The following is a 25,681-nucleotide window of genomic DNA, read 5'->3' on the forward strand; positions in this document are numbered from 1 at the left end:
GGATTCCGCGAAACGAGGCTTCCGATACCCATTAAAGTTGCAATATTTCCTCGGCGTCGCCTTAAAGGGGCCCTTGCGCCACGGACAGGTAAAGCAAACACCCAATTACGTTTCCCAACGCCACTTTCAGCAGGGACTCATTTCATGTGTGCTAGACTTAGCATCGTAGTGTAACGAAGTTGGCTGAATGTCGCACACAGACTCATCTTCCGGAGAAGCTGTTTATCTCCACTGCATCCACCAGCACACTCTATGCGGTACAAAACTTTGTGTTCCCTATTCTTCACCCGTCCGAATATGGAAACTCATTCATTACTTCAAAGATCGAAAGTATTCCCATTATACCGGGTGTTTAAAAAAAATGGGTTAAAAAAATTGCGAATAAGGTATTGAACTTCCGTTAATGAAACCAGTCCAGAACGAAGGAGGAACTCAAACAGTTTTTTTTTACACCTATAAATGTTCAATGTATGCACGACGGCTGACATGGCACGCATGAACACTATAGTCTACTTCTTGCAACACTCGCCACAACATGTGCCTGCCGATAGTGTTTATAGCTGCAATGATACGCTCCTTTAGGGCTGCGATATCACGCGGCATCGGTGAGACGAATCCCTTGTCTTTTATATAACCCCACAAAATGAAGTCACGGTGTAAGGTCCCGTGATCTTGAGGACCAAAACATTGCACAAAACACTGACAAGGGAGGTTATATAAGTGTCCCCCTCCGATTTCCATGAAACTTGGCAGGTGTATAGAGGGGCCCTAAGGAAGAAATACGTGTTACTTTTTGTTTCGGCTAAAAAACTGTTTTAGGGGGCAACCCCCCTCAAATCTCAAGATGAGCACAAATTGAAGTGGGAATCTGACCCGTGTGTCCCCCTCCGATTTCCATGAAACTTTGCAGGTGTATAGAGGGGCACAAAGGAAGAAGTACGTGTTTTTGTGTTTCAGCAAAGAAACGGTTTTAGGCAGAACCCCCCCCCCTCAAATGTCAAGATGAGGAGAAATTGAAGTGGGGATCTGACCCCGAAACCACATAAATATGGCATAGGAAGAAACAGGGGGCCAAGGCACCTCTATACACCTGCCAAATTTCATGAAAATCGGAGGTTGACACAGGGGTCAGATCCCCACGTCAATTTGCCCTCATCTTGACATTTGAGGCGGGTTTTGCCCCCCTAAACAGTTTTTAGCCGAAACAAAAAACACGTATTTCTTCCTTTGGGCCCCTCTATACACCTGCCAAGTTTCATGAAAATCGGAGGGGGACACAGGGGTCAAATGCCCACTTCAATCTGTCCTCATTTTGACATTTGAGGGGGGGACTTGCCCACTAAAACCGTTTTTTAGCCGAAACAAAAAACATGTATTTCTTCCTTTGGGCCCCTTTATACACCTGCCAAGTTTCATGTAAATCGGAGGGGGACACAGGGGTCAGATCCCCACTTCAATTTGTCCTCATCTTGACATCTTGCCCCCTAGAACAGTTTTTTAGCCGAAACAAAAAAACACGTATTTCTTCCTTTGGGCCCCTCTATACACCTGCCAAGTTTCATGGAAATCGGAGCGTGACACAGGGGTCAGATCCCCACTTCAATTTATCCTCATCTTGACATTTGAGGGGGGGGGTTGCCCCCTAGAACAGTTTTTTAGCCGAAACAAAAAAACACGTATTTCTTCCTTTGGGCCCCTCTATACACCTGCCAAGTTTCATGGAAATCGGAGCGGGACACAGGGGTCATATCCCCACTTCAATTTGTCCTCATCTTGACATTTGAGGGGGGGGGTTTGCCCCCTAGAACAGTTTTTTAGCCAAAACAAAAAAACACGTATTTCTTCCTTTGGGCCCCTCTATACACCTGCCAAGTTTCATGGAAATCGGAGGGGGACACAGGGGTCAGATCCCCACTTCAATTTGTCCTCATCTTGACATTTGAGGGGGGGTTTGCCCCCTAGAACAGTTTTTTAGCCGAAACAAAAAAAACACGTATTTCTTCCTTTGGGCCCCTCTATACACCTGCCAAGTTTCATGGAAATCGGAGGGGGACACTTAGATAACCTCCCTTGCGAGTGATGAGAGTGATTTGAGTATCGCCTGGCGGCAGGGATGTGAACTCTCAGCTTAACAAAACACACGCACAAATTGTTTGCGTTCCTCCATCGTTCTGGACTGGTTTCATTAACGAAAGTTCAAAACTTCACTTGCATTGCAATAATTTTTTAATGACTCCTCAATTATTTATGAGACACCCGCTACAATGAATAATTAATTTCAGAATCCCATGTATCCTTATGGGGAATCAACTACGGCTAATCGAATGGGTAATGGTAATAGATAGCTCCTTGTAGTGGTAAAAGTATAACTGAAGTTCTTTGTTTAACAGAATATCATGTTTAATTCTCTTACCTTAATAGGCAACAGTGGCGGCATGAAGGGTGGGCCAGAAGGCCATGGCCCGCCCAGTCTAAATATACTAGACTGGATGAAAATTAAATGAAATGATGAGAGCCCTACATGTTTGAGTGCCGTAATAACAATGAGAATATCAAAATACATATTAATTTGAAGATTTGGAACACAAAACTTTTCATAATCATTCAGAACGTCTATTGCTGGGAGTGTGCGGTATGGGGTCACATTCCACTGTTTTGGGTTCCACTTAAAGCTGCAGATCTCTGGCAATGTAAAAATATAAACTGAGTTGTTCAGCACATGTAGTGTGTTTTCTTTTAAAATTTATTGATATAAGTCGGCAGATAGGCACAGCTACGCTAATTGGGACTGGATTCGAACCACTATGTGCCTCTAACGGATATCGAACCAGGATCCTTTGATTATCATTTGGCTCTACCTCGTATATATTAATATTGGAGATGGATATACCTAAAGTACTACTGCAATACGAAAATCAGATCAACACAGCCCAATAGGCCTTCCATGAAACCAAACTATAATTTATTCATCGGTACCAGTGGCGGCGATTGGGTTCCAAAACTAGGGGGGCAAGGCAACATAACTGAGGAGGCAAAGGCTCTGTCCAAAAGGTACAAACCACAGACTTGAAGTATGGTCTTGGCGGAAGTGACGTCACCTAGTACAGTTCGAAAGCGCGAAGAACAGAAGCATCTGCAGTGCAGATGGTTGGTGACTAGGTCACGTGATTTCCGCACTCGTTGTTCATTTGTTTAAAATCACGGAGGTAGAAAGCCAGCGACACAGGTAGATATACGTTATGGGTCAGCAAGTTGTTGGTTATAGTTCTTCTAATGTGTGGAAATGTATGTGTACGAACATTTGAAAATGCTATGTGATTTCTATTGTGAAAAATAAGTGTTTAGAATGCGAGGATAGCAACGAGTACTCAGTTATATCTACTGATCGTATTTGGCGCTGCAGTCGAAGTGCAATTCGAAAGACGTGTACTTCCAGTCCGCACTACAAGACCATACTCGGACTATGCTCGCTTCAAATACGGTCTTATACCTTTCGGACCCGGCCACAGACAATTTACTTCCCCCGTAGCTAAGGTTTAGCATAGTGGTGGGACAAAAGTGGCAAAAAGTGGGGAGGATGCAAATGCCCCCTCCCATCGTCCCCGTAATAGCCGCCACTGAACAGTACATATAAAAACCTTCAGAGAAAGTAACCCCATGAAACTAATTCCTGAATGCATTTCGGGTACTATGTTGGGAACGGAACACCGCAAAGAATTTCTGTGAAACCTTAGTGGTAAAGAAGAAAAAAAAGATCCCACCCCCTTTCTGGAAATTCATGATTGATTTGACGGTTGCCTTCCAGCTATGCGTGGACCAAAACAACCCTTTCCCTCTTATAATTATGTCGACGTTATCCGCATCAAATTTCCGCCGTGCTTTCTCTTGGCAACATCGGAGGCGCATTTTCGTTAACAAAGGATTCCGCGCGTTTTTGCTCATGAAAGAGAATACCTGAGGATGAGCGGCATATTGAAAATTCTTGACATGGACTAACTATGCGAGAGAAACTACGTGGGTTATTACAAAAACACTTCTCTCTCATGCTTCATCGGCGGGTCTGCACAAAGCGGTCGGAGGTATCCTCCCTCGGTGGAGAATCCTGCGCCAGGGGGAAAAAATCATATAATGCAAAGCTCCACTCAAGTTAATATGCGCATCTTCTCCAATTGATTCTCGAATGCTAAGTTTTTATCTGAAAATTTTCCCAACTGGACGGAGGTGCTGATTTGCCTCTTGCAAGGATACATAGTTGGGATACTTGCTGTATCTACTGTTTCCCTACCCTCCTTCGTATCTTCCAGTTTCCATCACATTCCTTGTCCATCTGCTATTTTAACTTCTACAATACTTCTGGTGAAAACAACGTATTTGTTCGCCCACCCATTTGCTTACTACTAACTTCTGACGAATTGATTGGTTTGGTTTATTTTGCTTAGCTTCTCTGTCACTTTTTGGTTAATCGCGAAGATGAGGATGAGTGATGATATGATGAAATTGACGAAGGGACACTCACATCCATGCCCAGGCCGGGATTCGAATCCTGGACCCTTCACGTCGTAGCGCGCAGTGATGACCACTCCGCCACGGAGGTCGACTGAATTCTTGTGACAGTGCACATCTGGGTGAGTTTGACAGTATCATAATTTTCATAAACAGTAACCATATATGAAAAGGTAAAGTTATCTCCTCCTGCACACTGTAACATGCCGTGGAAGCATATGGGTGTGGGGGATGTTGAATTGCTCCTCTGCCATTTTGCACAACAATTCTAAAAGAAAATTTTAAAAAAATATTGTTTTTGTCTGCTATTTATGGAGGTGATGTGATCAGCACTCTGATCCACAAAGCAGATCCATGCAGAGACATAGATCGCACCTGGAACCATCCACTCCCGCGTGGCAGTCAGCTGCCTTACCGACTGAAAAATCTTCAATTCTACACACTGTATTTTGCACGAAAAATTCACTTCCAGAGAAATCGCCAACATTTTTAACGCAGAAAACTTTGAAGATTAGGGTCATTCAATACATAACCAGTCAAAATTTCCCGACTGTTGGGAAACCCGAAAATCGGTAAATGATTTCCCGAAATATTTATCGGCTCAAGTATTTTTTTTTTTATGATCCGGATACCGAAATCTAATTTTGCGCGATTTTAGTCGCTGCCATGGTGATTTGCAAAAACTTGAACTCTGTGATGCCACTTTCTCCTTCACGTACCGTAAAACTGAAATTAGTTTTCACTTACTTTCCATGCCTTATGTTTTAGTTATAATAGTATTAATTATTTAGAAGATATTTCAGGGAGTTTGCGCTCCTTCCTGTACACCCTTGTATATTTCCTGCTTTTCATAGTCGGCAGTTTTCAAGTTTCTTTACCCCTGGCCTGTCAGTAGCGACCAACTAAACGACATATCCATTAGCACAAATACACTGCATTACAAGTTCGTAATAAAGAGCTGTTATCCATAAAAAAACTGAAAAAAGTAACGTGAAATACATGCATAGTGATAACCTTTTTCAAATTGCTTATATCTGCATGTGACAGTTGGCTGAATGCATTTCTGATTTTCATTTAGAGCACTGATCAACGGCGAAGGACAAATTGAAAATTCATTCAACACAATTTCGTTCGAGGTAACCTCGTCGACGAATGGGAACAATCACCTGAAGAGACCAGAATTTTAAATGCATTGAATTGCTTAGGATATTAAAACTGGTTCATTTTGGCGCCCAGTGTGGGGCTTATAACATTTTCATTTAAGATCCTCTGAATGAATCTATTACTAGCAAACAACTAGCATAATCTACTGGATTCATTGAAATGTTAGTCTACGAAAGCGATCACTTGCCTTATATGCACTTGATAAATTTTTGTGGTAGCAGTTAAATTACTTTTTCGCATCTTGATTTTTCAATATTTCATTGCGATGACACTCATATTTTGGTAAATTTCTCGTAAGGGACAGACGGATTTCATCAAATTTACAGGAGAAATTACTTACCGAATGCAGTTTCCTTATACTTGTGGAAGTTCGGGGAAGTGTTTTCTCGCATCGTTCATTGAATTTTGTCAGTAAATCATGTATTTTTCGATATAAATGTGTGACTGATGTACGAAAGCTCTTGCATTCATTTCTTCCAGTCATATGTTGCCTGTGTGTGATGACGTAATCCCGGTCAGTGTTTCCAAACACGTGTTTTTGTAACTGAAGAAGGTACGTTTCCGCAAATGGTTTGTCAATGGTTCGTGGGGCTATGTGTCAATGGTTCGTGGGGCTATGCGAGAATGGTGTGTGGGGCTACGCACATTTTTTTCGAAACCAATTTTTAACTATTGTAACTTATATGTGACCCTACCTAACCTAACATTACGGGAAATGGTTCGTGGGGCTATGTATGAATGGTTCGTGGAGCTATGCGTCAATGGTTTGTGGGGCTACGTAGGTATTTTTGGGTGCAGTGGGGTGGAAACACTGCTTATTTCCGTGAAACAAGTGAAATGCAACCTTCAGCAATGTTTCTCAATGCAGAATACGTAAGTACGAATGTTCAAATTAAATGAACTAGCAAATTTCAGCCGTCTGTCCCTTACGAGAAATTTACCCATATTTTTGTCATTTTCAAACCTCTGTGTAAACTACGTTTTTAAGGTTTAGACAATGAAACTCGCAGAAGTATCAATGTAGCACTTAAGCTGCAATTTGACAATAAAACCTTTGACATGTAATGTATAGTTGGAAAAGGGTGGGTGAAATCAAAGTGAACAAACCATCAGTACAAGGCACTGTTTACTCTCTCACTCCCCACCCACTTAATACGTCAAATATGGCGACAATCACGTGCTGGTGTTTTGCACCCAATGAAAAAACGCCTTCTGCCACTTCCACCTGTTTCAATTATATTTGCATGATCCTTCCCCACCCGCACACACGAAACGTGCTCGTTAGTGACGCTGAATGCACTTCCTAAACTCCTCCCCGATCTTTTCATTCTTTGCCCCCTCTTCCATATCCGCCGAAGCGAAAAAGTCTTGCGGCTTGAGAAGGTGTGGCTAAAGGGATTCGAGAGAGAGCAATTATAGAATAAAGAGAGGCGATATGAAAAAGAGTATCATACGGGCTTAACTAGGTTTTAGTCGGTTAGTATCAACGTAGAATATACGCAGTGGTGCCAACTTATATATACTCTGTCTCGGAATCTCCGAAAGCAAGTAGTGACTCACGAGGGTTCGTCCAATGGCGATCAAAATTACTAAAATCATATTCTTGACAAAGTACTACAGCTTTAAAATTCGATGAAAAATAAACAAAACTGAATGTTAATAGATATTATTAAATTTACCACTTTAATAGGTAAATTAATACCTTGATATTGGACACACCCAATTTTGTAATGAAATATAGTGGACGCGGCATATTGGGAATGAAAAGAAATAATTAGCCTGCATGGTTTTAACCTTCAATATATTATTTCTGCTTACTGCACTTCGGTAAGGATAGGAAATATAAAAGTGATTATTTATTAATTGTAACTGATTATTGCAATTCTATAGGTATAGGTCCTAAGGAACAAAAATCACTATAAATTTTGGTTTTAAGACCTGCGTATATTGTATGCCCTATGCCCCGCATCCACCTACAGCCGGCTCTGCCTATGGGGCTGAAGCCCACCCAATAATTTGGATTTTATTATGTATTATTGTAGAATTAAAGTCCCCGCGTAAGAAAACAAAATGTTTAATCATTATGGACTTAAAGAATTCTTACAACTTAATTACTGACTGTTACCAAAATGTTTTTTTTAAATAATTGTTTCATCTCGGCCGACGCAGAAGCCTATTTTTGGCAAGGGAACAAAAATACATTTTAAGGATAAATCCTCGGCCAACTTATAGCACATACCTCTCTATCATTCTTAAACCAGAAGGTTTGTGACTGCAGCAACACAAGCCTTCCATTTTCCCCTATCCTGTGTACGATCAATCCAATATTTTCCATTCTTATCCATTTCCTTTAGGTCCGTCTCAACGTTATACCTCCATCTTCGTTTTGGCCTTCCTACTGATCTCTTACCATCAGGTTTCCCAACAAGAATCCTGTAATCTCTTCTATCCTGTCCCATTCGTTCCACATGGCCTGCACACCTAAGTCTTCTTGATTTAATTATTATAATAATATTTGGACAGAAATACGAATTGTGCAGGTCTAAATTAAGTAACCTTCTCCACTCGCCTGCCTCCTCGTCCCTTTTAGCTCCGAATATTTTTCTTAGGATTTTATTTTCAAATACTCTTAATTTATGTTCCTCTTTTAATTGCAATCTCCGGGATCAGCCCACTAAATATTTTTCAAAAGTTTGCACCACTGATTACACGAGCCTAAACATGGAGTTTTTTAGAAGCGGGGGATTAAAAAGAAAGGGGGGGAAGAGCTCGTGCATAGAGAACCAGGAGCCCAATACACTTGCAGGTCGCGCGAACACAACCCATAATTTCGTCTCTGACAGCCACCTTTGATCTCAAGCAAATCCATTAGTACTTTCCTATCTCATTTAAGCTCCTGTAAAGAGGCTGTTGCCTAGCAGCGACCATCAGCCGTTAACAGTCGCACTCCAACTTTGACCATTGCTCAAGTTTTGTTCAGCGCCCGTTTGCTCCGCCGAACACAGTTCAGAGGCACCCAATTAGGCCAATTCACGTCATGAAAGCGACGCCATGTCAGAAATCCTGGAAAGGGCGGGAACCTCTCCTGGAAGAGGCTCGCAAGAAAGTTCGCTCCCAAGTTTGTTCCTTCAAGTCTGACAATCCAAAGTGGATTATCTACGCAAGTGTTGGGAGAGCTCATTAAAAGCCACCTCCCCTGGGAAGAAATTATTGCTGGAGTGGCGATCCATGCCACGGCGGGAAAGACGAAGAAAGGAGAACTTATGGGTGCCATTAAGTCACATCATGTCTTAAAAGGTGATACAATATCCAGTTCTTACAAAATATCTTACTATCTTCAAATACTTCAATACTGTGTAGGTGGCAATACAGTTCAATAAGAACTGTAACTGTATTAAAACTTGATATATCCAGTTCTTCCTGAACATCTTGCTACCTATATGTACTTCAGTAACATATGCCGATTTTCGTGGAGGAGTGATTGCCACAACGACTACAACGCCCGAGGGCCAGTGTTCGAATCCCGGCCTAGACAAGGGCATTCTGTGTGAGTGTCGCTTCATCTGTTTCATCGCATCACCACTCATTCTCATCTTCGCAATTAGCCAAAAGTGTCGAAAAGGGAAGTAAAATAAACCAAATCAATCATCCTCATCGTCGCGATCAGAAAGTTGTGACAGAAAAGCGACGCTAAATGACAAGCATAAAATGAAATCAACTCTTCATATCAATTTTGCTTTTTACTTAGCATGAGACGTGAGGTGCCTGGCGAAAGATTTGCACAGCTAGCCAGTGGCGGCGTGGGGGCTGTTGCCCACCCACTTTTAGTCACTTTTGCTCCCGCACTATGCTAAACCTTATCTACCAAGGGAAAGTAAACTGTCCTCCCCCCAGTTTTGGAACCTAATCGCCGCCACTGCAGCTATGTGTCTACAGAGTGGACCGGAGTGATGCCTTTCAATCAATGACCACGATGAGCTTCAACATGGATTTTCAGGATCCTTGACGGATATGCAGCATTCACACACTGGTGCACCCAACAAGCATATGTTCATAGGGAGCGGAAGGTCTGCTTCAGAACTTGATCACAAAAGCCATTAAAAGAGTGCTGGGGAGAGAGAACACTGATTCAATAATAAGCCCGAGTTATCGATATTTTCACCGCAAACGTGGAGGAAAACGAAAGGGGAGAGGACATCCTACTATTTGATTGAAGTTTCAACGCGCTTATCAGATTTCAGTGTTTTCGGGGGATGACATTTTCCTCTTTCCTCCAGGACAAAAAAAAGAGGTAGGTAGCAGGATGTATGTACTCCCCTACTCTTGCAGCACGGTGTAACTAAATCGATCCCACCCCATCCCCTGGGCCTCTCGAAACGAGCCACCATTTCGTAATGCATCTGGATCCAGGCTCGGTGGGGTGGGAGGGTAGCATGGGGTGGGAGGGCTGCAAGTATAATTAATGTTGTTTTATTACATTTCGGGGGACCAGGAGAGAGCGAGAAAGAGTTAGAGAGAGAGAGAGAGGGGGGGGGGGTCCGTCTCTGTTTGGTCAGCGCCGAGTAATAATATTTCCTTGCAGGCGGATATGTGCATGCGGGATGACCGTCGGCATATGTTGAGAAGGATTGTCATTAACATCGGAAACAAACTCCTACCGTGGTTCGTACTTATTTCCCCCGGGCAGGAACAGAGAGCTCTCCTGCAGGAGAAAAAACATGAAAGGAAGGACGTTGTGTGTTTTCCGGGCTGGTGACCGCAGCTAAGATTGAAAAACGAACTCCTGACCCACCGCAGATATTAAAAATGTTCACAAATATTTCTGGTTCCTGCGGCGTAACTTTTTCCGAAGGTACTCAATTTCTAAACCCTCTTCTCCGTGGTAGAGTGGTTGGCACAGGACACTAAAGACTCCATGGTGCCTCGTTCCAATCGCTGCCTGAGCATGGGTGTTCTTTGAAAATGTCCCTTCATCAATTTCATCATACGAGTCATTCTCACCGTCGCGATTAGCCAAAAGTGGCAGAAAAGAGACGTGAAATAACCCAATTCAATAAACCAAGCCAAATCACCGAATGCCTTGCTAGTGATAACGTTAACAGGAAGTTATTAAGATGCCAAAAAGCATACCAGCAGTAAATTTTTAAAATTGGTAGGTAGTTATTTATTGGAGCTGATCTTCATATTGATGATGAAGAGCAAGATCCTGGTCTACAAGAAACATGGAAACACTGTTACACACTCCAGTACTTAATAAGCTTACTAATTAGTGTTTGTATTTGTTTATTATTTTGGCCTACATACAGTAAAACCTCGTTAATTCGGAACCCGATAAGCCGGACTTCGCTTCATCCAGACAGGCAAAAGGAAAAAATAGCAGAAGGCAAGGTTTTAAATATGGCTAGAAGTAAACAAGAGAAAAGGCAGTCAACCACTGATGAAATTCTGTTTCCCGCAGACTTTGTACTGTACTGTATAGTGTATTTAGGCCAATGCCCTTTAAATACACCATAATAAACGTGTTTTGTTGCTATAAACGGAGTTTTAATGCACTTTCTACTGTTCGTTTAGGTTATTTCAGTTAATCCGGACTTTCATTAAAGCGGTCAACTTATAGTCCCCATTAGTCCGGATTAACGAGGTTTTACTGTATTTACTAAAACATAACAAGTTAGTCACTCATATTACGCAGCTTGTCTTGGGAGCTTCTGCAATAGTGAGTAGTTTGATGTGTAGTACATTAATAGTTATTGCAATTCATGTCGCAAAAATAAAAATAGGTGCGCAATTTGTGGTGATAAATGAGAGAGAATGAGAATCGATGACTTTAAACTGTAGGTCCAGTCCCGATTAGCCTCAACCAATCACTTTCCTTTATTTGGACGGCTGAAATGGACTCAGAATATAACTGAGGCATCTTCATGTGGAGCTACATAAAAAAAAACGATGATTCCAAATCTGGCAAGTAAGAAGGCTGATGACTTGCGAGAAATACTAAAAATAATGTAAAAATGATAAATTTGCAATATTTCGCGGCTTAATTTTTTAGCATGTCGTTTTATCTACTTACAACCAATTTCTGGGAATTATCGTTGTTACCGGGATTGTAAAAAAAACAATTTTTATTATTTTTATTCATTCAGCATCACAAAATCAATAAAAAATTACTACTTTCGTTTCTGTAAAACAAATTACTTGTAGAGATAATTGGACAAATTGTCGGGAGGGGCCACGGTAAACCCATACGTGACTACGCCAACGAATTATGTATTGTATAAGACTCATATCATAACCATTGTTTCAACTCGAGTTTTGTTCAAGCGGGAGATCCGAGAGGTTTCTTTTCATTGTTAAAACAACGTTATTCTGACAAAACAGATACCGTAGAGCACCTACCTGAATCGAAGGTAACCTCGCTTATCATTATCCACTTGGCGGCGAAATGGAGCTGCAGCTTTACGTACTTGCCGATCCTGTGGTGGAGTTTTATGGAGATGTTCCTGGAGGTCTCGAATATCCTGTCCTCTATGTAGTTGTACGTGATTGGTTCCCCGAGGAAATACCGGCCGCCGATGCTGAAGTACACGTTGGCTTCAGAGAACGCCTGAAAGCAGAGGAAGATAACATTTTGTAGTAATAACGAAAAAAGGAATATTGTAATATATAAATTGTCAAATTGGCTGGCTTTTTTATTCTACATCCTGTGTTGTTTTTAGGGATTAAACTATGTTGGTTCGAAGCAGGCATTGCCCTCTGCTTATTGACGTCATTATTTCAAATCATTGTTATCATATTGTGTAATACACATTGAATGAAAATGGTGGTGGCAAATTCACATACTGTTTCTTTCGCCGTTGAGTGGACGAGGATTAACGCTGTCAGCGATCCTCGGTCGTGTCCCACGATGATAAATAGAAGGCCTGGTTAACCCGCCATATTTCAGATTAGGTCAGGTTTGGTTTTATTGGGCTAGAGATATAGAAATAGCATGTATCCTATTTACCAGTTATACCACTTCAATTAGCCAGAAAATAGACAAAAGTCATTTCTGACAAAAATGGATTGAAATATCACTGGAAACAAATTAGCATTAGAAAGAATGATTCAAAGAAATGGGATCCTTTTCATACATAAACAGGCATAGGAAGATCAACATTTTAAAAATAAACGACCTCTCAGATAGCGCTGTTGTGACTAAAGTTATTCCCATGGCCTGGAATTGAACTTCTCCGTTCCTTTTACTTTTCATAAATACCTCATTGGCAGGAATATATTCATGAAAACACGTAGTTCAAGATGTAAAAATATCTTAACAGGGGTGCCAACTTTGGAAAAATATTTGGTGGGTTCCAGTGGCGTATATTGAGTCCAAGGTCTGGGCTATCTCATTATGTCAAGTGCTCCTAGGCTAGGAATAGAAATAAGTTTACTAACTATTAAGAAATGAGGTTGCCAACTCATAGGAAATCTGGTTGCCAACTCATAGGAAATCTGGTTGCCAACTCATAGGAAATTAGGTTGCCAACTCATAAAAAATTAGGTTGCCAACTCATAAAAAATTAGGTTGCCAGCTCATAAAAAATTAGGTTGCCAACTCATAAAAAATTAAGTTGCCAACTCATAGGAAATCTTGTTACCAACTCATAAGAAATCAGGTTACCAACTCACAAAAAATCAGGTTGCAAACTCCAGAATCAGCATCATCATCTCACTCATATGAATAATATTATTTACAATTTCTGATCGATTATTCTCCTGTATTTTATTCTCTACGCTTCAGGCTTCGCACATAGCCTATCTAGCCTAGAATATACGCTCCTGGTGGGTTCAAATACTTGACTTGTAAGTTCACCAAAATATCTCATAAAAGCTTCCTTCCATCAAACATATTAATACACACCAGCAATGGATTCTTACCTATCTTTTAAAAGAAAAATCTCATATTTACTGATTTCAATAACAAATTCACCATGAATGACGATAACAAATTGAATAATAATAATAATACGACAAATTATTGGGTAGGCTCGTAATTTGGCGCCACTGCATCTGCACATGACGACTGAAACAGATTTTAAAATGGTTGATTGATTGCATCATGATTGAGTTGGTGTTTTAAGTCCATGTCCATGGTGTTTAAGTAAGGCTAATCGGGACTGGACCTAAAGTTTAAAGTTGGACCCGAACCACTATGTGTCTCCACCGGGTATCGAACTCGGGACCTCTTGATTACAAGGCTAAGACGATATCACTCCGCCATCGGGGAGACCGGATTATAAAATTGGAAATTAAGTATCAACAGTATGGATACATTTAACAGCAGTAGGCTATTATACAGCTCAAGACAAACTTGAAGGAACTGAGAGGCCATCTTCCTCACATCTTGTCTCGAAGTGACACGTGCCTACCAGTTGAGACACCGATGTTGCCGAGTCTTGCAATGAGGGAAAGGTGGAAAAAAAAAATATTTATTCATGTCCACGAGATGGGAGTTAAAAAAATCAATCCTACTACGGTGCCAGTACCGTTATTGTCCATCTTAAGGACATGAGAGTTTGAGAAACAAATGAAGCTTCTCATAAGAGTGGACCGTGCCGAAATTTAATATGACACACGATGAAGAAACCTTAAGGGGGATTATCATAGCAACATTAGTGAGAATTTAAATCATTCAGCATATCAAAACTGGTTTGCTACAAAGAAGCCGCTGCGGTTACGCGAAAAGGAGTCAAGAAAGATACGTTTCTAGTGTCACGAAAAGAATCGCCGTCACAAGTAGTGCTGCTGGTGGTTATAATACTAGGACTAAATCTTCAGGTACCAGCCAGTGTTGCCATAACCACAAAGAAACAATTTCCCTTTAAATCAGAAGTTTTGCCTTCTTAGAAAAATCGAAATTGCGACCACAAAATTTTACAAACTAGCATTATTATTACTAGTACTAGAAGACTTATTACAATTTTCATTAAAGAAAATATATGTCCAGAGGATAATTTTGAATTTGATTCATGAAAATTCAAATTATATTTTTTTTTCTAAAAAACACGAACTGTGAAAATTTCATTAACATTAGGTTTTGTTAAAATGATTTTAAAATTTTATATCATAATGAGCAGGGCTCGAAAAATCCCGGTCGTCAGGTCGCCATGGCGACTAAAAATTTCAGCCTGGCGACTGTGATCTTTTGCCGTAATATGTATGAAATTTTGATGATTCTAAGTTCAAATTGCAGCTAGCAAATTATTTTTCTTTTATCAACGTTGTGAACATTCCATAGAGTCAGTAACAATTTCTTACCCTTTGTCTTCTATTTCCAGCTTTCTCAAATAATTTAGCGATGTTTTGAATGCCGTGATGCTCAGCATCTTATACAGAATGTTTCAAAAGTCGCACAACCCAAACTTTGGAAATATATATCATGAAAACAGTAAGAGATATTTACACCGGGTTTTCTGCGTTAGGAGGCCTCATCCATTGAGATATTTGTCAATGCTTAAAATTATCAGTTCACACCGTAGCCTACAGAAAATTATATAAATTAATAACTGACGGAAAGCAGCATTCATTTTTTTTCCAGAAATGAACTTCTGAGTAAGAAAAATATGTAAGGAATTATTGAAGGGTCATTATTAGACATTTGATGACTGATGCTATGTCAGTCTGTCATTTGCGACCAATATTGGTCATGTGCTGTGATGAATTTTTTACTGGCGATTTTATGGGTTGAGTGAAAAGTGTCATTTTTTGAACATATCTCCGTATATGGCAACACTAGCAGGTCCAAATATTGCCAACAGTGGCATGCAGCATGTGTCTATACATTTACGTGAAAAATCGTAAATCAAGATTTTGTGCAGAAATTGGACTCTTGAGAGAATCCTAAGCTGCTCTTGGTTGCATTGAATTTTCTTCAGTCACTCTCGCCGCTACTGTGCCTGTGTTATTAATTGATTCAGCATGGCGTATTCATTGGAGCAGTGCCTGTGCATTGCTGAAGAGTATTTTACTACTCATTCTTACACTCATGTGCAAGAGGTTTTCCAAAGAAAAATGGCCTGCTTCTGCTGTACCTCAAATTTTTTCAAGAGTTGGTATTCATTGTTGATAATCAGTTCTCACATGTTTTCAGCAAATAACAATGTTTTTTTTTTAAATAATGTAATTGATTTTATGTAGATAAATGCTAACATAAATTTATGACCCAGTGATAGCCTACATGATTAGTTTAGTGCAGAAAACCCGGTGAAAATATCTCTTAACGATTTCTGATGCAGATTTTCAAAGTTTGGATTGCGCGACTTTTGAAACATACTGTAGTATGCACAATTGCTAGTAGGTGGTTTCCTGGCGCCTGATTTTCAGAGCTGGCGCCTAGCTTTGAGGTAAATTTTTCGAGCACTGATAATGATAAGATATTAATTGTTCCCAAACCAATTTTAAAATTAGTTTTTGTTTTTTGGCTGGAAATAACTTGTGTAGTGGAAGAAAGAAACAAATATGTCAAATTCTAATAAGCGCATATTTCTATTTTTCCCTTTCACCTAAAATTCTGCCTGAATTTCCCTGCGCTGAGTGAAATGTCCCTTGATATGGCAACACTGTTTTCACCTCTTTGGGGTCATTCCTGTAAAGGTCACCGTTAAACAATCCGTCATGCTTTGGTTCCATTTCTGACAACTTTATCAAGTATTACTGTTACGTCTGGAAGCGAGTCTTTATTCCTTATTCATCGACCTTGCTTTCTCTTAACATACTCTTTCCTCTCTGGACAACCTTTTCCAAATTGAAAGTCGTTCATGCTGTTATTTCCTCCAGAAGAACAAGCGCTTACATTTCATCCTTATCGGACAACGCGTTGAGGAGGTGACAAAGTGCCCTCGCCTAGTTAATTCCCTCACGCACTCCTTACACGGTGATAATGATGTATGCTTCACGTGTCCTGCCTTGACATGTGACGAAGTACCCTTCCTGAGTTCTCGCTTTCCGATCCCCCTGAATCTTGGTCTCATTATCTGCCCTGACAAGGCCAAAACGAGGGCAATTTCTTAAGCCATCCAACGAACCTGATTCTGTTATTCTTCCAATGCTGTAGGTCTTCGTTGTTGATTGGTGGATATTCGCTGTTAACTGATAGCATTGTTGCCTACTACGCAATAGGGAGGTACTTAATTAATAGACTTGGTAATTTAAGAGGATCGGAGTGTTTAGTGCTGAAAAAAAAACAACGTAATGACTCTTCCACTTAACTGTTTCAGAAAATCTATTTACCAAATTACCAATTAACAGCCTCAAGTGCCACTTACTGACAAATTCTGTAAAGTTATGTGAATGTAGCCTCGAATAGTGCGGAAAATCAGACCACGTCATTTCAAAGATAACAAAATTTCACTTTTAATGCATCAATTGACACGTTTTGGGTTCTCTGTGTAGGTGCTTGTTCTTTCAATACAGGGTAATCACAAATAATATTCCAAATTTGAAACAAGTTTTACTCACGTCTAATAGAGTCCAGAACAGCAAAATCGGTGCGGATGAGAAGAAATAGTCCAAAAGTTATTGTTGGTCTACTTTGCAGTCATGCGGTATACACAGTCAGGCACATTGCACATTCCAGCACATATCAAACATGGTCTGTGGTTCCACTGTTTTCTCCTCTACGTGCGGTCAGTCTGTTGGCTTTTTCTCACAGATGTACATCTTTCCTTAAACTCAGAGTACCACTTACTGTTTGCATTTCCACTGGATGGATATTCAGCAAACTTTGTACGGAAATGTCGTTACACTTGAAGAACAGATTTGTGAACGAGTGTTTCTGAGTTTTTGAAGGAAGCCATTGGCGAACACTGAATGCTATGTGGCTGCAAGGTAGACCAACAAAACATTTCGAGTTTATCTGCCCACCTGCACTAATCCTGTGCACCTGGATTCTATTGGACGTGAGTAATATGTTTTGAAATCTGAAAACTTATTTATGCTCACCCTGTATATCACGTGATAGTTGCCTATTACCTTACAACTGATACATTGTCAAGAAAACATACGAAGGAGGCATTCTCTTTTTTTATAAAAAGAAAGTGAAAATCGCATTGCACGCAAAATAAACTCATTATATCATGCATTGCATATTTACTTGTAGTTTTGTTATTTTAGATTGCCTGTCTGCCTCTTAAAGACAACATGTTATTTTCTTAAACGAAGGAGACATTTTTGTAAAACATCAGAATACATTAACATTAGATTTCAAAGCATTCACTAAATGTCACTCAAGGTATGAGAAATCCTTCGTTCATTGTTAAATGAACTCCAATCAAAGTTTTGACGCATTTCAATACATATATTTCACTTCTTGCCACGCATATTAATAAGTTTAATAACGAATCTATACGCTAAATTAAAACTTCTCACAATTCAACTTTACAAGCTTTTACAACAAAAAATCATAATTGATACTTTTTCACTTTCTTTCAACTACACCAAAAAAAAACAAAAAAACACGGCACCCTACTGGAACAGACTTCTCAAGATATAAATATACAGGCAAGTCGCTATTCTCAGACATTATCAGAAATAGGTTAAATTATTGAAGAAACAGAGCAATCACATGCGAAGTTACATACGAGTTTACAAATAACAATAACAACTATTTGTCCCACTGGAAAGGACGTGTCAAGGATAATCTTGACTAAGAAGATGACTATATCCACATTAATTTCAAGCTGGCGACATCTATGATCGTAATGAAAAGTTACAAGCCGTTGCATCCTGCATGGAACACTGTAGCATGACCACCATGGAATCCGAGGCGAGCAAAAAAAGAAATATACCGCTTGCAACGTCCGCATATGCCGGATCTATTACACAGATCAATAAATTACCGACAGTGCCGGAATATGGATGCCGGGGTACGTTTCCCTTGCGTTAGCAGATCATCTTTCGTAGCGCTAGGGGGGGAAGCCCCGTCGCCTCATTATCATAAATACCCTCCGCTGATTCCCTCCCCAACAAGCCGTCGTGGGGAAGGGGTCCAGGGGAATGGTTGAAATGAGCAAAATCCCTGGAGAATCTCGTCTGAATGGCGTGAATGTGGGGGGACTGGAGGCATCCGCCTGTATTCGGGCACCGTTTCAATTCCACAGTTGCAATCACCTCCGTAATCCGAGCCAGATTTTCATTCGTCAGCGTTGCTATAATGACCTAATTTACGGTTTCAATTTTCTTTGCTGCAAAATGAAAAAAAAAGAAGAATATTCTGATCATTAATATTTCATTACGAGCGTAACTGTAACGATATGATGCTTTTTTTCGTGATTTAGTGCAGACATTTCTGCTAGTCGCTGTTGCTGACGCTAGAAAGATGATGCACCGTTACTGGCTTAACTTCAGTGGGTGGTGGTTTAACTTAAGTGGGTGGCTTAACTTCAGTGGGTGGTGGTTTAACTTAAGTGGGTGGCTTAACTTCAGTGAGTGGTGGTTTAACTTAAGTGGGTGGCTTAACTTCAGTGGGTGGTGGCTTAACTTCAGTGGGTGGCTTAACTTCAGTGGGTGGTGGCTTAACTTCAGTGGGTGGCTTAACTTCAATGGCAGTGAGTGCTCCGATATTTCTCTCTTTGTAATGTCCCCTGTACATTTATACCAGCTCTGAGAAGTTGCAGAATGTGTTTCGCTATTTATTATGTTCGAAATTTTCATGTGACAGAGAAAGCTATGTTCAATTGTTCAATATCGATCAACCTGTATGTAGTCCGCTAACTGGAAAATTATTTTCCTTTTCGCAAATATACCTCAAAATATTTACCATGTGGAACAACAAATTCGTGTATCTGGTCCTAATACTGTATTTCTCCATTTTCCATTTGAGCTTGTCTGCATGCAAAGTAAAGCATGAAATTACTAGGTTGACGATTTATTTGCCTTCCTTCTTCCCTGGCCAGAAAATATAGGCTTTTAAATTTGAAAACAGTTTCAGGACATTCCTGATAGAAATACACGAGTTTTGTAGCTTATCTTATTGTTTAAGCCATTAGTGCCTATTTCGAAGATAAGTGCCATTTTGAGTGCCTTAAATAAAATAAAAATGTTGAAAAGTCAGTTGAATATCTATTCTGATTGGATTTCGAGTTTCCTTTCTTTCTTTTGACCATATCGTCAATTTTTATCACCGTATGCTATTGTATGTGCATATCCTGTAAACTCTTCTTTCCTCTCCCTCGTGCCACATGGAGTACCCATCTGTCTTCTTGATTTTATTATTTTAGAACTGCAACTCCCAGACTCTCACTCATTCAACGTTCACTATTTCATAGGCTACCACATCAGTTCAATGTCATCTCAAACCAAATCGATATATTCAGTTCATATCCATCTTTTATCACCAACATAGAAAAAATTGTATATAAGTAATGCTTTTGTGAAACTCATCTCTTTACCTTGGAACTGTCTTGCCTTGTTTATGTTTATATTTATATTTTGTTTATTTTTATCTTGTTTCGTGTGTTCATTTTAACACTAGTGTACTGTTTTACTGTTGTTTCCAAGGCCTCCCCGATGGCGCAGTGGTAGCGTCGTCGCCTTGTAATCAAGGGGTCCCAGGTTCGATACCCGGTGGAGGCACATAGTGGTTCGGATTCCACTTTAAGCTGTAGGTCCAGTCCCGATTAGCCTTACTGTGCATAAAGTGGACTTAAAACACTAAATCAACCAAACTAAACAACAAGTTTCTTTCCAGTTTAAAATGGCTTCTGCTGTACTGGAAATTTCAATAAATAAATAAATAAATTATGCAGTTCTAAATTATGCAACTTTCTCCACTTAGCTGTCTCCTCATCACTTTTAGGTCAAAATATTATTCTAAGGATTTTAATTCAAAGACTCTTAATTTATGTTCCTCTTTTAATGTAAGGGACCAAGTTTCACGTAAGTGCCTATTTCAAAGACAACTGCTTTGTGAGTGCCTAATGTGGGAAAGTGATGAATAATTTGTTGATGTTCATCAATTGTAGTGTCTATTTTGAGAGTTTTTAGTCCCCAAGAACCCTCAGTCTTGTAATTACATAAAATTTCGGTCCTTATTGGCGAGTGAACAGTGTATTTTAAGTCACTCTAACGCGATTATTTTCTCCTAAGCCTTCAAGGAGCTTGCTTAGAAATCCAATCACATTTGAAGCACTCTCTCCGTTCTTAAATTACTCCGCGCCGGGCCCTGTATGAATCAAAATATTCCCAGCCCTCATCCGTAGTCTCTTTGTATCGCTCACACGAGAACCCGCGATCTGAATAACAATTCGCCAAATCAGATTATAAGCTATGGAATTAGGAAGGCGCCGCAAAGATTGAATTAACCAATTGGGAACCGACTGTTGCGCGACGGATATAAGAGTGAGATTGACGCTTTTTGCATGGAGAGTGTTTTAAATAATGTTTGTGTTTATTAGGCAACAACTGTCGAAGGAATAACGGTTGCTTTTGTCTTCACGATGATGTCGATTCGTTGCAAACCGTAAGGTACTTTTTATATTAAAAAAAATAAATTATACGAGGGGCGTTTGTTAAGTTCTCGCGCAATATGGAAGGAATGAGGGCAAGTTAAAATCAACTTCGGTTCTAAAGAACATACTCCCCTTGAAGGAAAAAGCATGTTTTAAGGAAATATGTAAACAAGCTGTTCATAGCAACAATATTTTCCTTGATATATATGCCCTTCAATTTTTTGAAATAGCTGGATCAGGGGAATAAGGTGGATGATCAAGCACCTGAAGGCTCGACTGATAATGTTCGCCTCTCAAATGCATTTCCAATTCAGGAAACGTGTCTGTAAGAGTCTGATGGGACTAGATCAGAGGAACAAGATGAGTGATCAAGCATTTCATAGCCGAATTGAGACAATGTGACAAGGAGCGTTGTCTTGCAAAAGTTTACTGAACGCCATATTTCGAGCTGCTGGCACTCGTACAACTTGCTTTGAGAAAGAGACTTTTGAAATTTCACAAATATACATGATGAGAGAGACTTTATCATTTGTTCACAGTTTATAGCCCTATATTCTTAATCCGGAAATAACCTCGATATCTCTGTACAGACCATCTTTCAAAATAACGAATAGTCAATGTAAGTGATTGAGACTTAAGTTCACTTTATGCACAGATATACCGTTTAAAGTTGGATCCGAAGCACTATGAGCCTTTACCGGGCATCGCACAGGGGAAGCTCGTGAATGTAAGTGTAAATGTCTATTCAATACATAATATGACCACTTATTTCATGGAATTTATATTTTCCATTACACCATAATGTAGAAACAACGATGCTCCCTCGGTAGGCACCTACGATCTCATCACCTAAGTTTTGTATTCCATCCTCAGGCTGGACATGTTCCCTTTTGTTTTATATCTTTCTATTTTTCATCATTATTCATCCTCATTGTTGTGACTAACCTAAGTGCAAATAAAAGTGACTTAAATAACAGACATAAACAAAGAACCAAGTGCAAAAGTTGTTTCAGGCGAATTGAAAGTGGATACAAGTGGCATGAGTAGCACTGTGCTATGTGTTACGGGAATCGAAACCGGGACTCATCTATTACAAGGGATCATCGTTAACCACTGTTATATCGAAGGGGTCACAAAGAAAGCAACAACATTAAATCAACTACCAAGCCAGTAACGATATGTCCAAGAGAAGGTTTTAAGATTAAGACATTGTAAATTCCCAATTGATGCAATTTGACTTCGTAAAATGCAGCACACCGTTATCAAACATATCCTTCCACATGAGACATTTCTGAGAAAGATAGTACGCTGTGAACCGAAATTCCAATCAGTATCCAATGGCCAAAAAAACTGCGTTCCCAAGTCAACTTCAAAAAACTCTTAAGAGTGTTATTCGAGGAAAAGTTCCATCTGGTCTTCTCAAACAGTATTGGTATCATCACCTTAGCTATTATTTACATATCTAAGAATCCGTCGCTGAGAACGAAACAGGATACCCTCTGCAGCATCTTTCGGCGAGACGGATGGGAAAATAAAAACTTTACAGGTTTCCAGCAGATAGCATCGACATCTCAAGAAGGAGAGAAGGAAAAATATATTAGGTATCCGTTTACACCCTTTTCTCGAAAGCCATGGCTCGGTGCCACCGTAAGCAAACCGACCGGCTCTCTCTACAATGGGGATCACGTCTTCTGGCCGATAACAAACGGGTATGAATAAGAACGCGCGTTGTTAAGATGGCCACCGATAGCTTCCTCACTTGAGATCCAACTAATATGAATACAGAAGCAGAAGGTTCCTATATACCCACGACATGATTTATTAACTATGGATAGGCCGTTGATTTATTTATTTATTTGTATTAACATTGTTCCCTCCTGAAAGTAAATTAGGTGTGGTTTCTGGTCCTGTCGCCTTGAGAGTTCCAACGCCAATTCTTCACTGGAGACCGGTTAATCGTGTCTACCAATCGCCTTTGTGATTTCAGTAGCCCTGGAATGTACTTATGAACAGGGTTGTTAAAGGTTCAGGAACTCAAATTCTGAATCCACGACTTTTGCGACACCGTCGTATGCGACACTGTAAGGAAACTATATTCTATGACAGTTGCGACACCGTCATCTGGGACACAAAGTGTAAATAGCTTCCCGTCGCACTTTATACAGGCAGCATCATGGAAGCTGGTGTGTTTTTGAAAACCTTTATTAGTTTTCCTTCACACTGGCATCATGGAAGCTGGGTGTTTAAAAGCTGGATGTATTTATCCTTTGTCAATGACGGATTTTTAGATCCCTTGTCAGTATAGGAGCAGACTGCAATCCCTTGTCAATGTAGAAATGTAGAATGCGTCGTTTCTCTTGTAGTTGAACCAACATCTTACTATTTTCATTCTAATTTCTGAACGTACGCCATTCTCCTCAAAAAGCGCTTAAGACCTCTATGCATTTCATAGTTGGCAAACGCTCTTTGTATTCCCTCATCTAATGTAATGTACTGACGTCGTCTACGTTTCCCTTTAAGATTCCAGACCCTCCTCTCACATAAGTAGTCGTTGTACACAGCTTCTAATCTTAAAGTCTTCACTAATTGGTATACGTTAGGACTTGACTTTTCCGTCAATACATTAACTGCATGGTTCCATCCCTCGACTGCATTGTTAGTCCTGTGCCGCTGTTGGGAGCAGTTCTACATGGAAATGTCGAAAACAGAGTTTTTCATCCACTGTTCAACGAAATAATCCAAAAAAATTTCTCAATATGTCGTGGTTTGGCGCATCTTCCATCACACACAGCCATCCATCATCGACGTCAGCCACAGGGAGGTAAGCCAGAGTTGAACACATTCTTATACACAGCCGCACGTATGGATCTGTTTTGTAATAGTTTGTCAGTCCCAACTCCTGCACCCTTCGCCACAAACAATGGTTAAAGTGATAATTACAACCACTGATCTGAGCCTCGGGAAACACTTTCTTCAGAGACGCTATTGCTGCTGCACGTACGCAAATGTCGCTAATTCTGGTAAACAAATTAGAAATCGTAGGGGAAAATCCAAGCAGTGTCGCTTATGACGGAAAAAAAACAACAGTTTTTGCCTTAGTGTCTCAAATGACTGTGTCGGAAATGTCGGAACTCCATAAATTCTAATGGGTTATATTCGGTTCCGCAACAGGAGGACCGGAATATTTTTTGTCGCACAATTGAAATTCGGTCCAAATTGTTTAATTGAGAAAAGGTTCTTGCATCGTATTTAAATGGATCAGGAAAAAAAATGTTAGTGGACTGCATTTAAATTCATCCGAAAAAAAAAAAAGGTTTTGGACCGTATTTATATTGATCCGGAAAAGAAAGGTTAGTGGACTGTATTTAAATTCATCCGGAAAAAAGGGTCCTGGACCGTATTTAAATTCATCCGGGGAAAAAGTTCCTGGACCGTAATTAAATTCACCTTAAATGGTCTTCCGTGAGATCCATAAAAATGCACCGTAACACTTTGGCGGAGCCTAATTATCCTGGATACTCGTATTATGCAAACTTCAAAGTATATTTTTATTTTGTTTCAGTTCTATGTGAAAAACTGAATTTGTGATTACATAAAATGTATTTCAATATTCTGATGAAATTCTTGTATGTTGTTTAACAAAAATCTTGGTAAATTGATGCAAATAACTGGAGTTATATGTATCACACACACTAATATTAATGCATATTTTGAAAAACTTTTAATCATTATAAATTTTCAAGCATCGATCTACGAGGGTTGTTCGGAAAGTTCTAAGAATCTGTCGTAGCTATCGGTGGGACATCAGTATGGGTATCCGTCCAGCCCTACTTATTCTGGTACATTTCCCGCCAATTAATTGTTTGTGGTTTGCTGGAAGTCATTTTCAGACATCACGTGACTGCTACAGGAACTCAGGGTACAGCACGTGCTTTTTTCACTGCCAATCAGAGCTCCCCGTTTCCCTTGCGCGGGGAAATTGAACACTTGGTTGCCAGATACACAGAGAGGAGGAGGCAAAAATGAAGATGAGTGATGATATGATGATACAAAAAACATCCATGTCCAGATCGGGATTCGAACCCGTATTTGCGGTCTCTATTACAATCAGCTAGCTGGTTTTTTTTATGAAAAGATTCTCTCTGGTTATCGACCAGATGAGTTGTGGAAAGCATTGCAAGCTTTCAAGAGTTAACGTCACTCTCATCTTCAGGATAGAAGTCAGGGTAACCCTGAAGATGAGATTGGCGTTAATTCTTGAAAGCTTGCAATGTTTCCACAACTCACTGGTTGATAACCTGAAATAATCTTTTCATCATTCGTGGACAAGAAAGTTTCAAGACTTACATCAGCTGTATTTTTACATGATTGTACTGTATTTGTTATTTTTTCCTGTTTCCCAAAAATCTATGACGACATTTTATACTCCAGTAACCTGTGAGAGATTTCATCCAGCGCCCTTACATACAATAAGAAGTAAAAAAATTCTAGAGCTAACTTACTTTCCGACCACCCCTTCAGAATTTAAA

General features: G+C 39.9%; 1 protein-coding gene across 1 annotated transcript in view; it reads right to left on the minus strand.

Moving 5' to 3' along the window:
- LOC145977762 (discoidin domain-containing receptor 2-like) overlaps positions 1-25,681 on the minus strand; it is a 407,841-nt gene that overhangs the window by 48,387 nt on the left and 333,773 nt on the right. The window contains exon 8 of the mRNA XM_083110031.1: positions 12,064-12,271. Within this exon, the coding sequence (XP_082966157.1) occupies positions 12,064-12,271 (208 nt within the window). The remainder of the gene's footprint in view (positions 1-12,063; positions 12,272-25,681) is intronic.

The sequence above is a fragment of the Lepisma saccharinum genome, chromosome 23 (genome assembly GCF_977018435.1).
Source record: "Lepisma saccharinum chromosome 23, izLepSacc3.1, whole genome shotgun sequence".
Taxonomy (NCBI): domain Eukaryota; kingdom Metazoa; phylum Arthropoda; class Insecta; order Zygentoma; family Lepismatidae; genus Lepisma; species Lepisma saccharinum.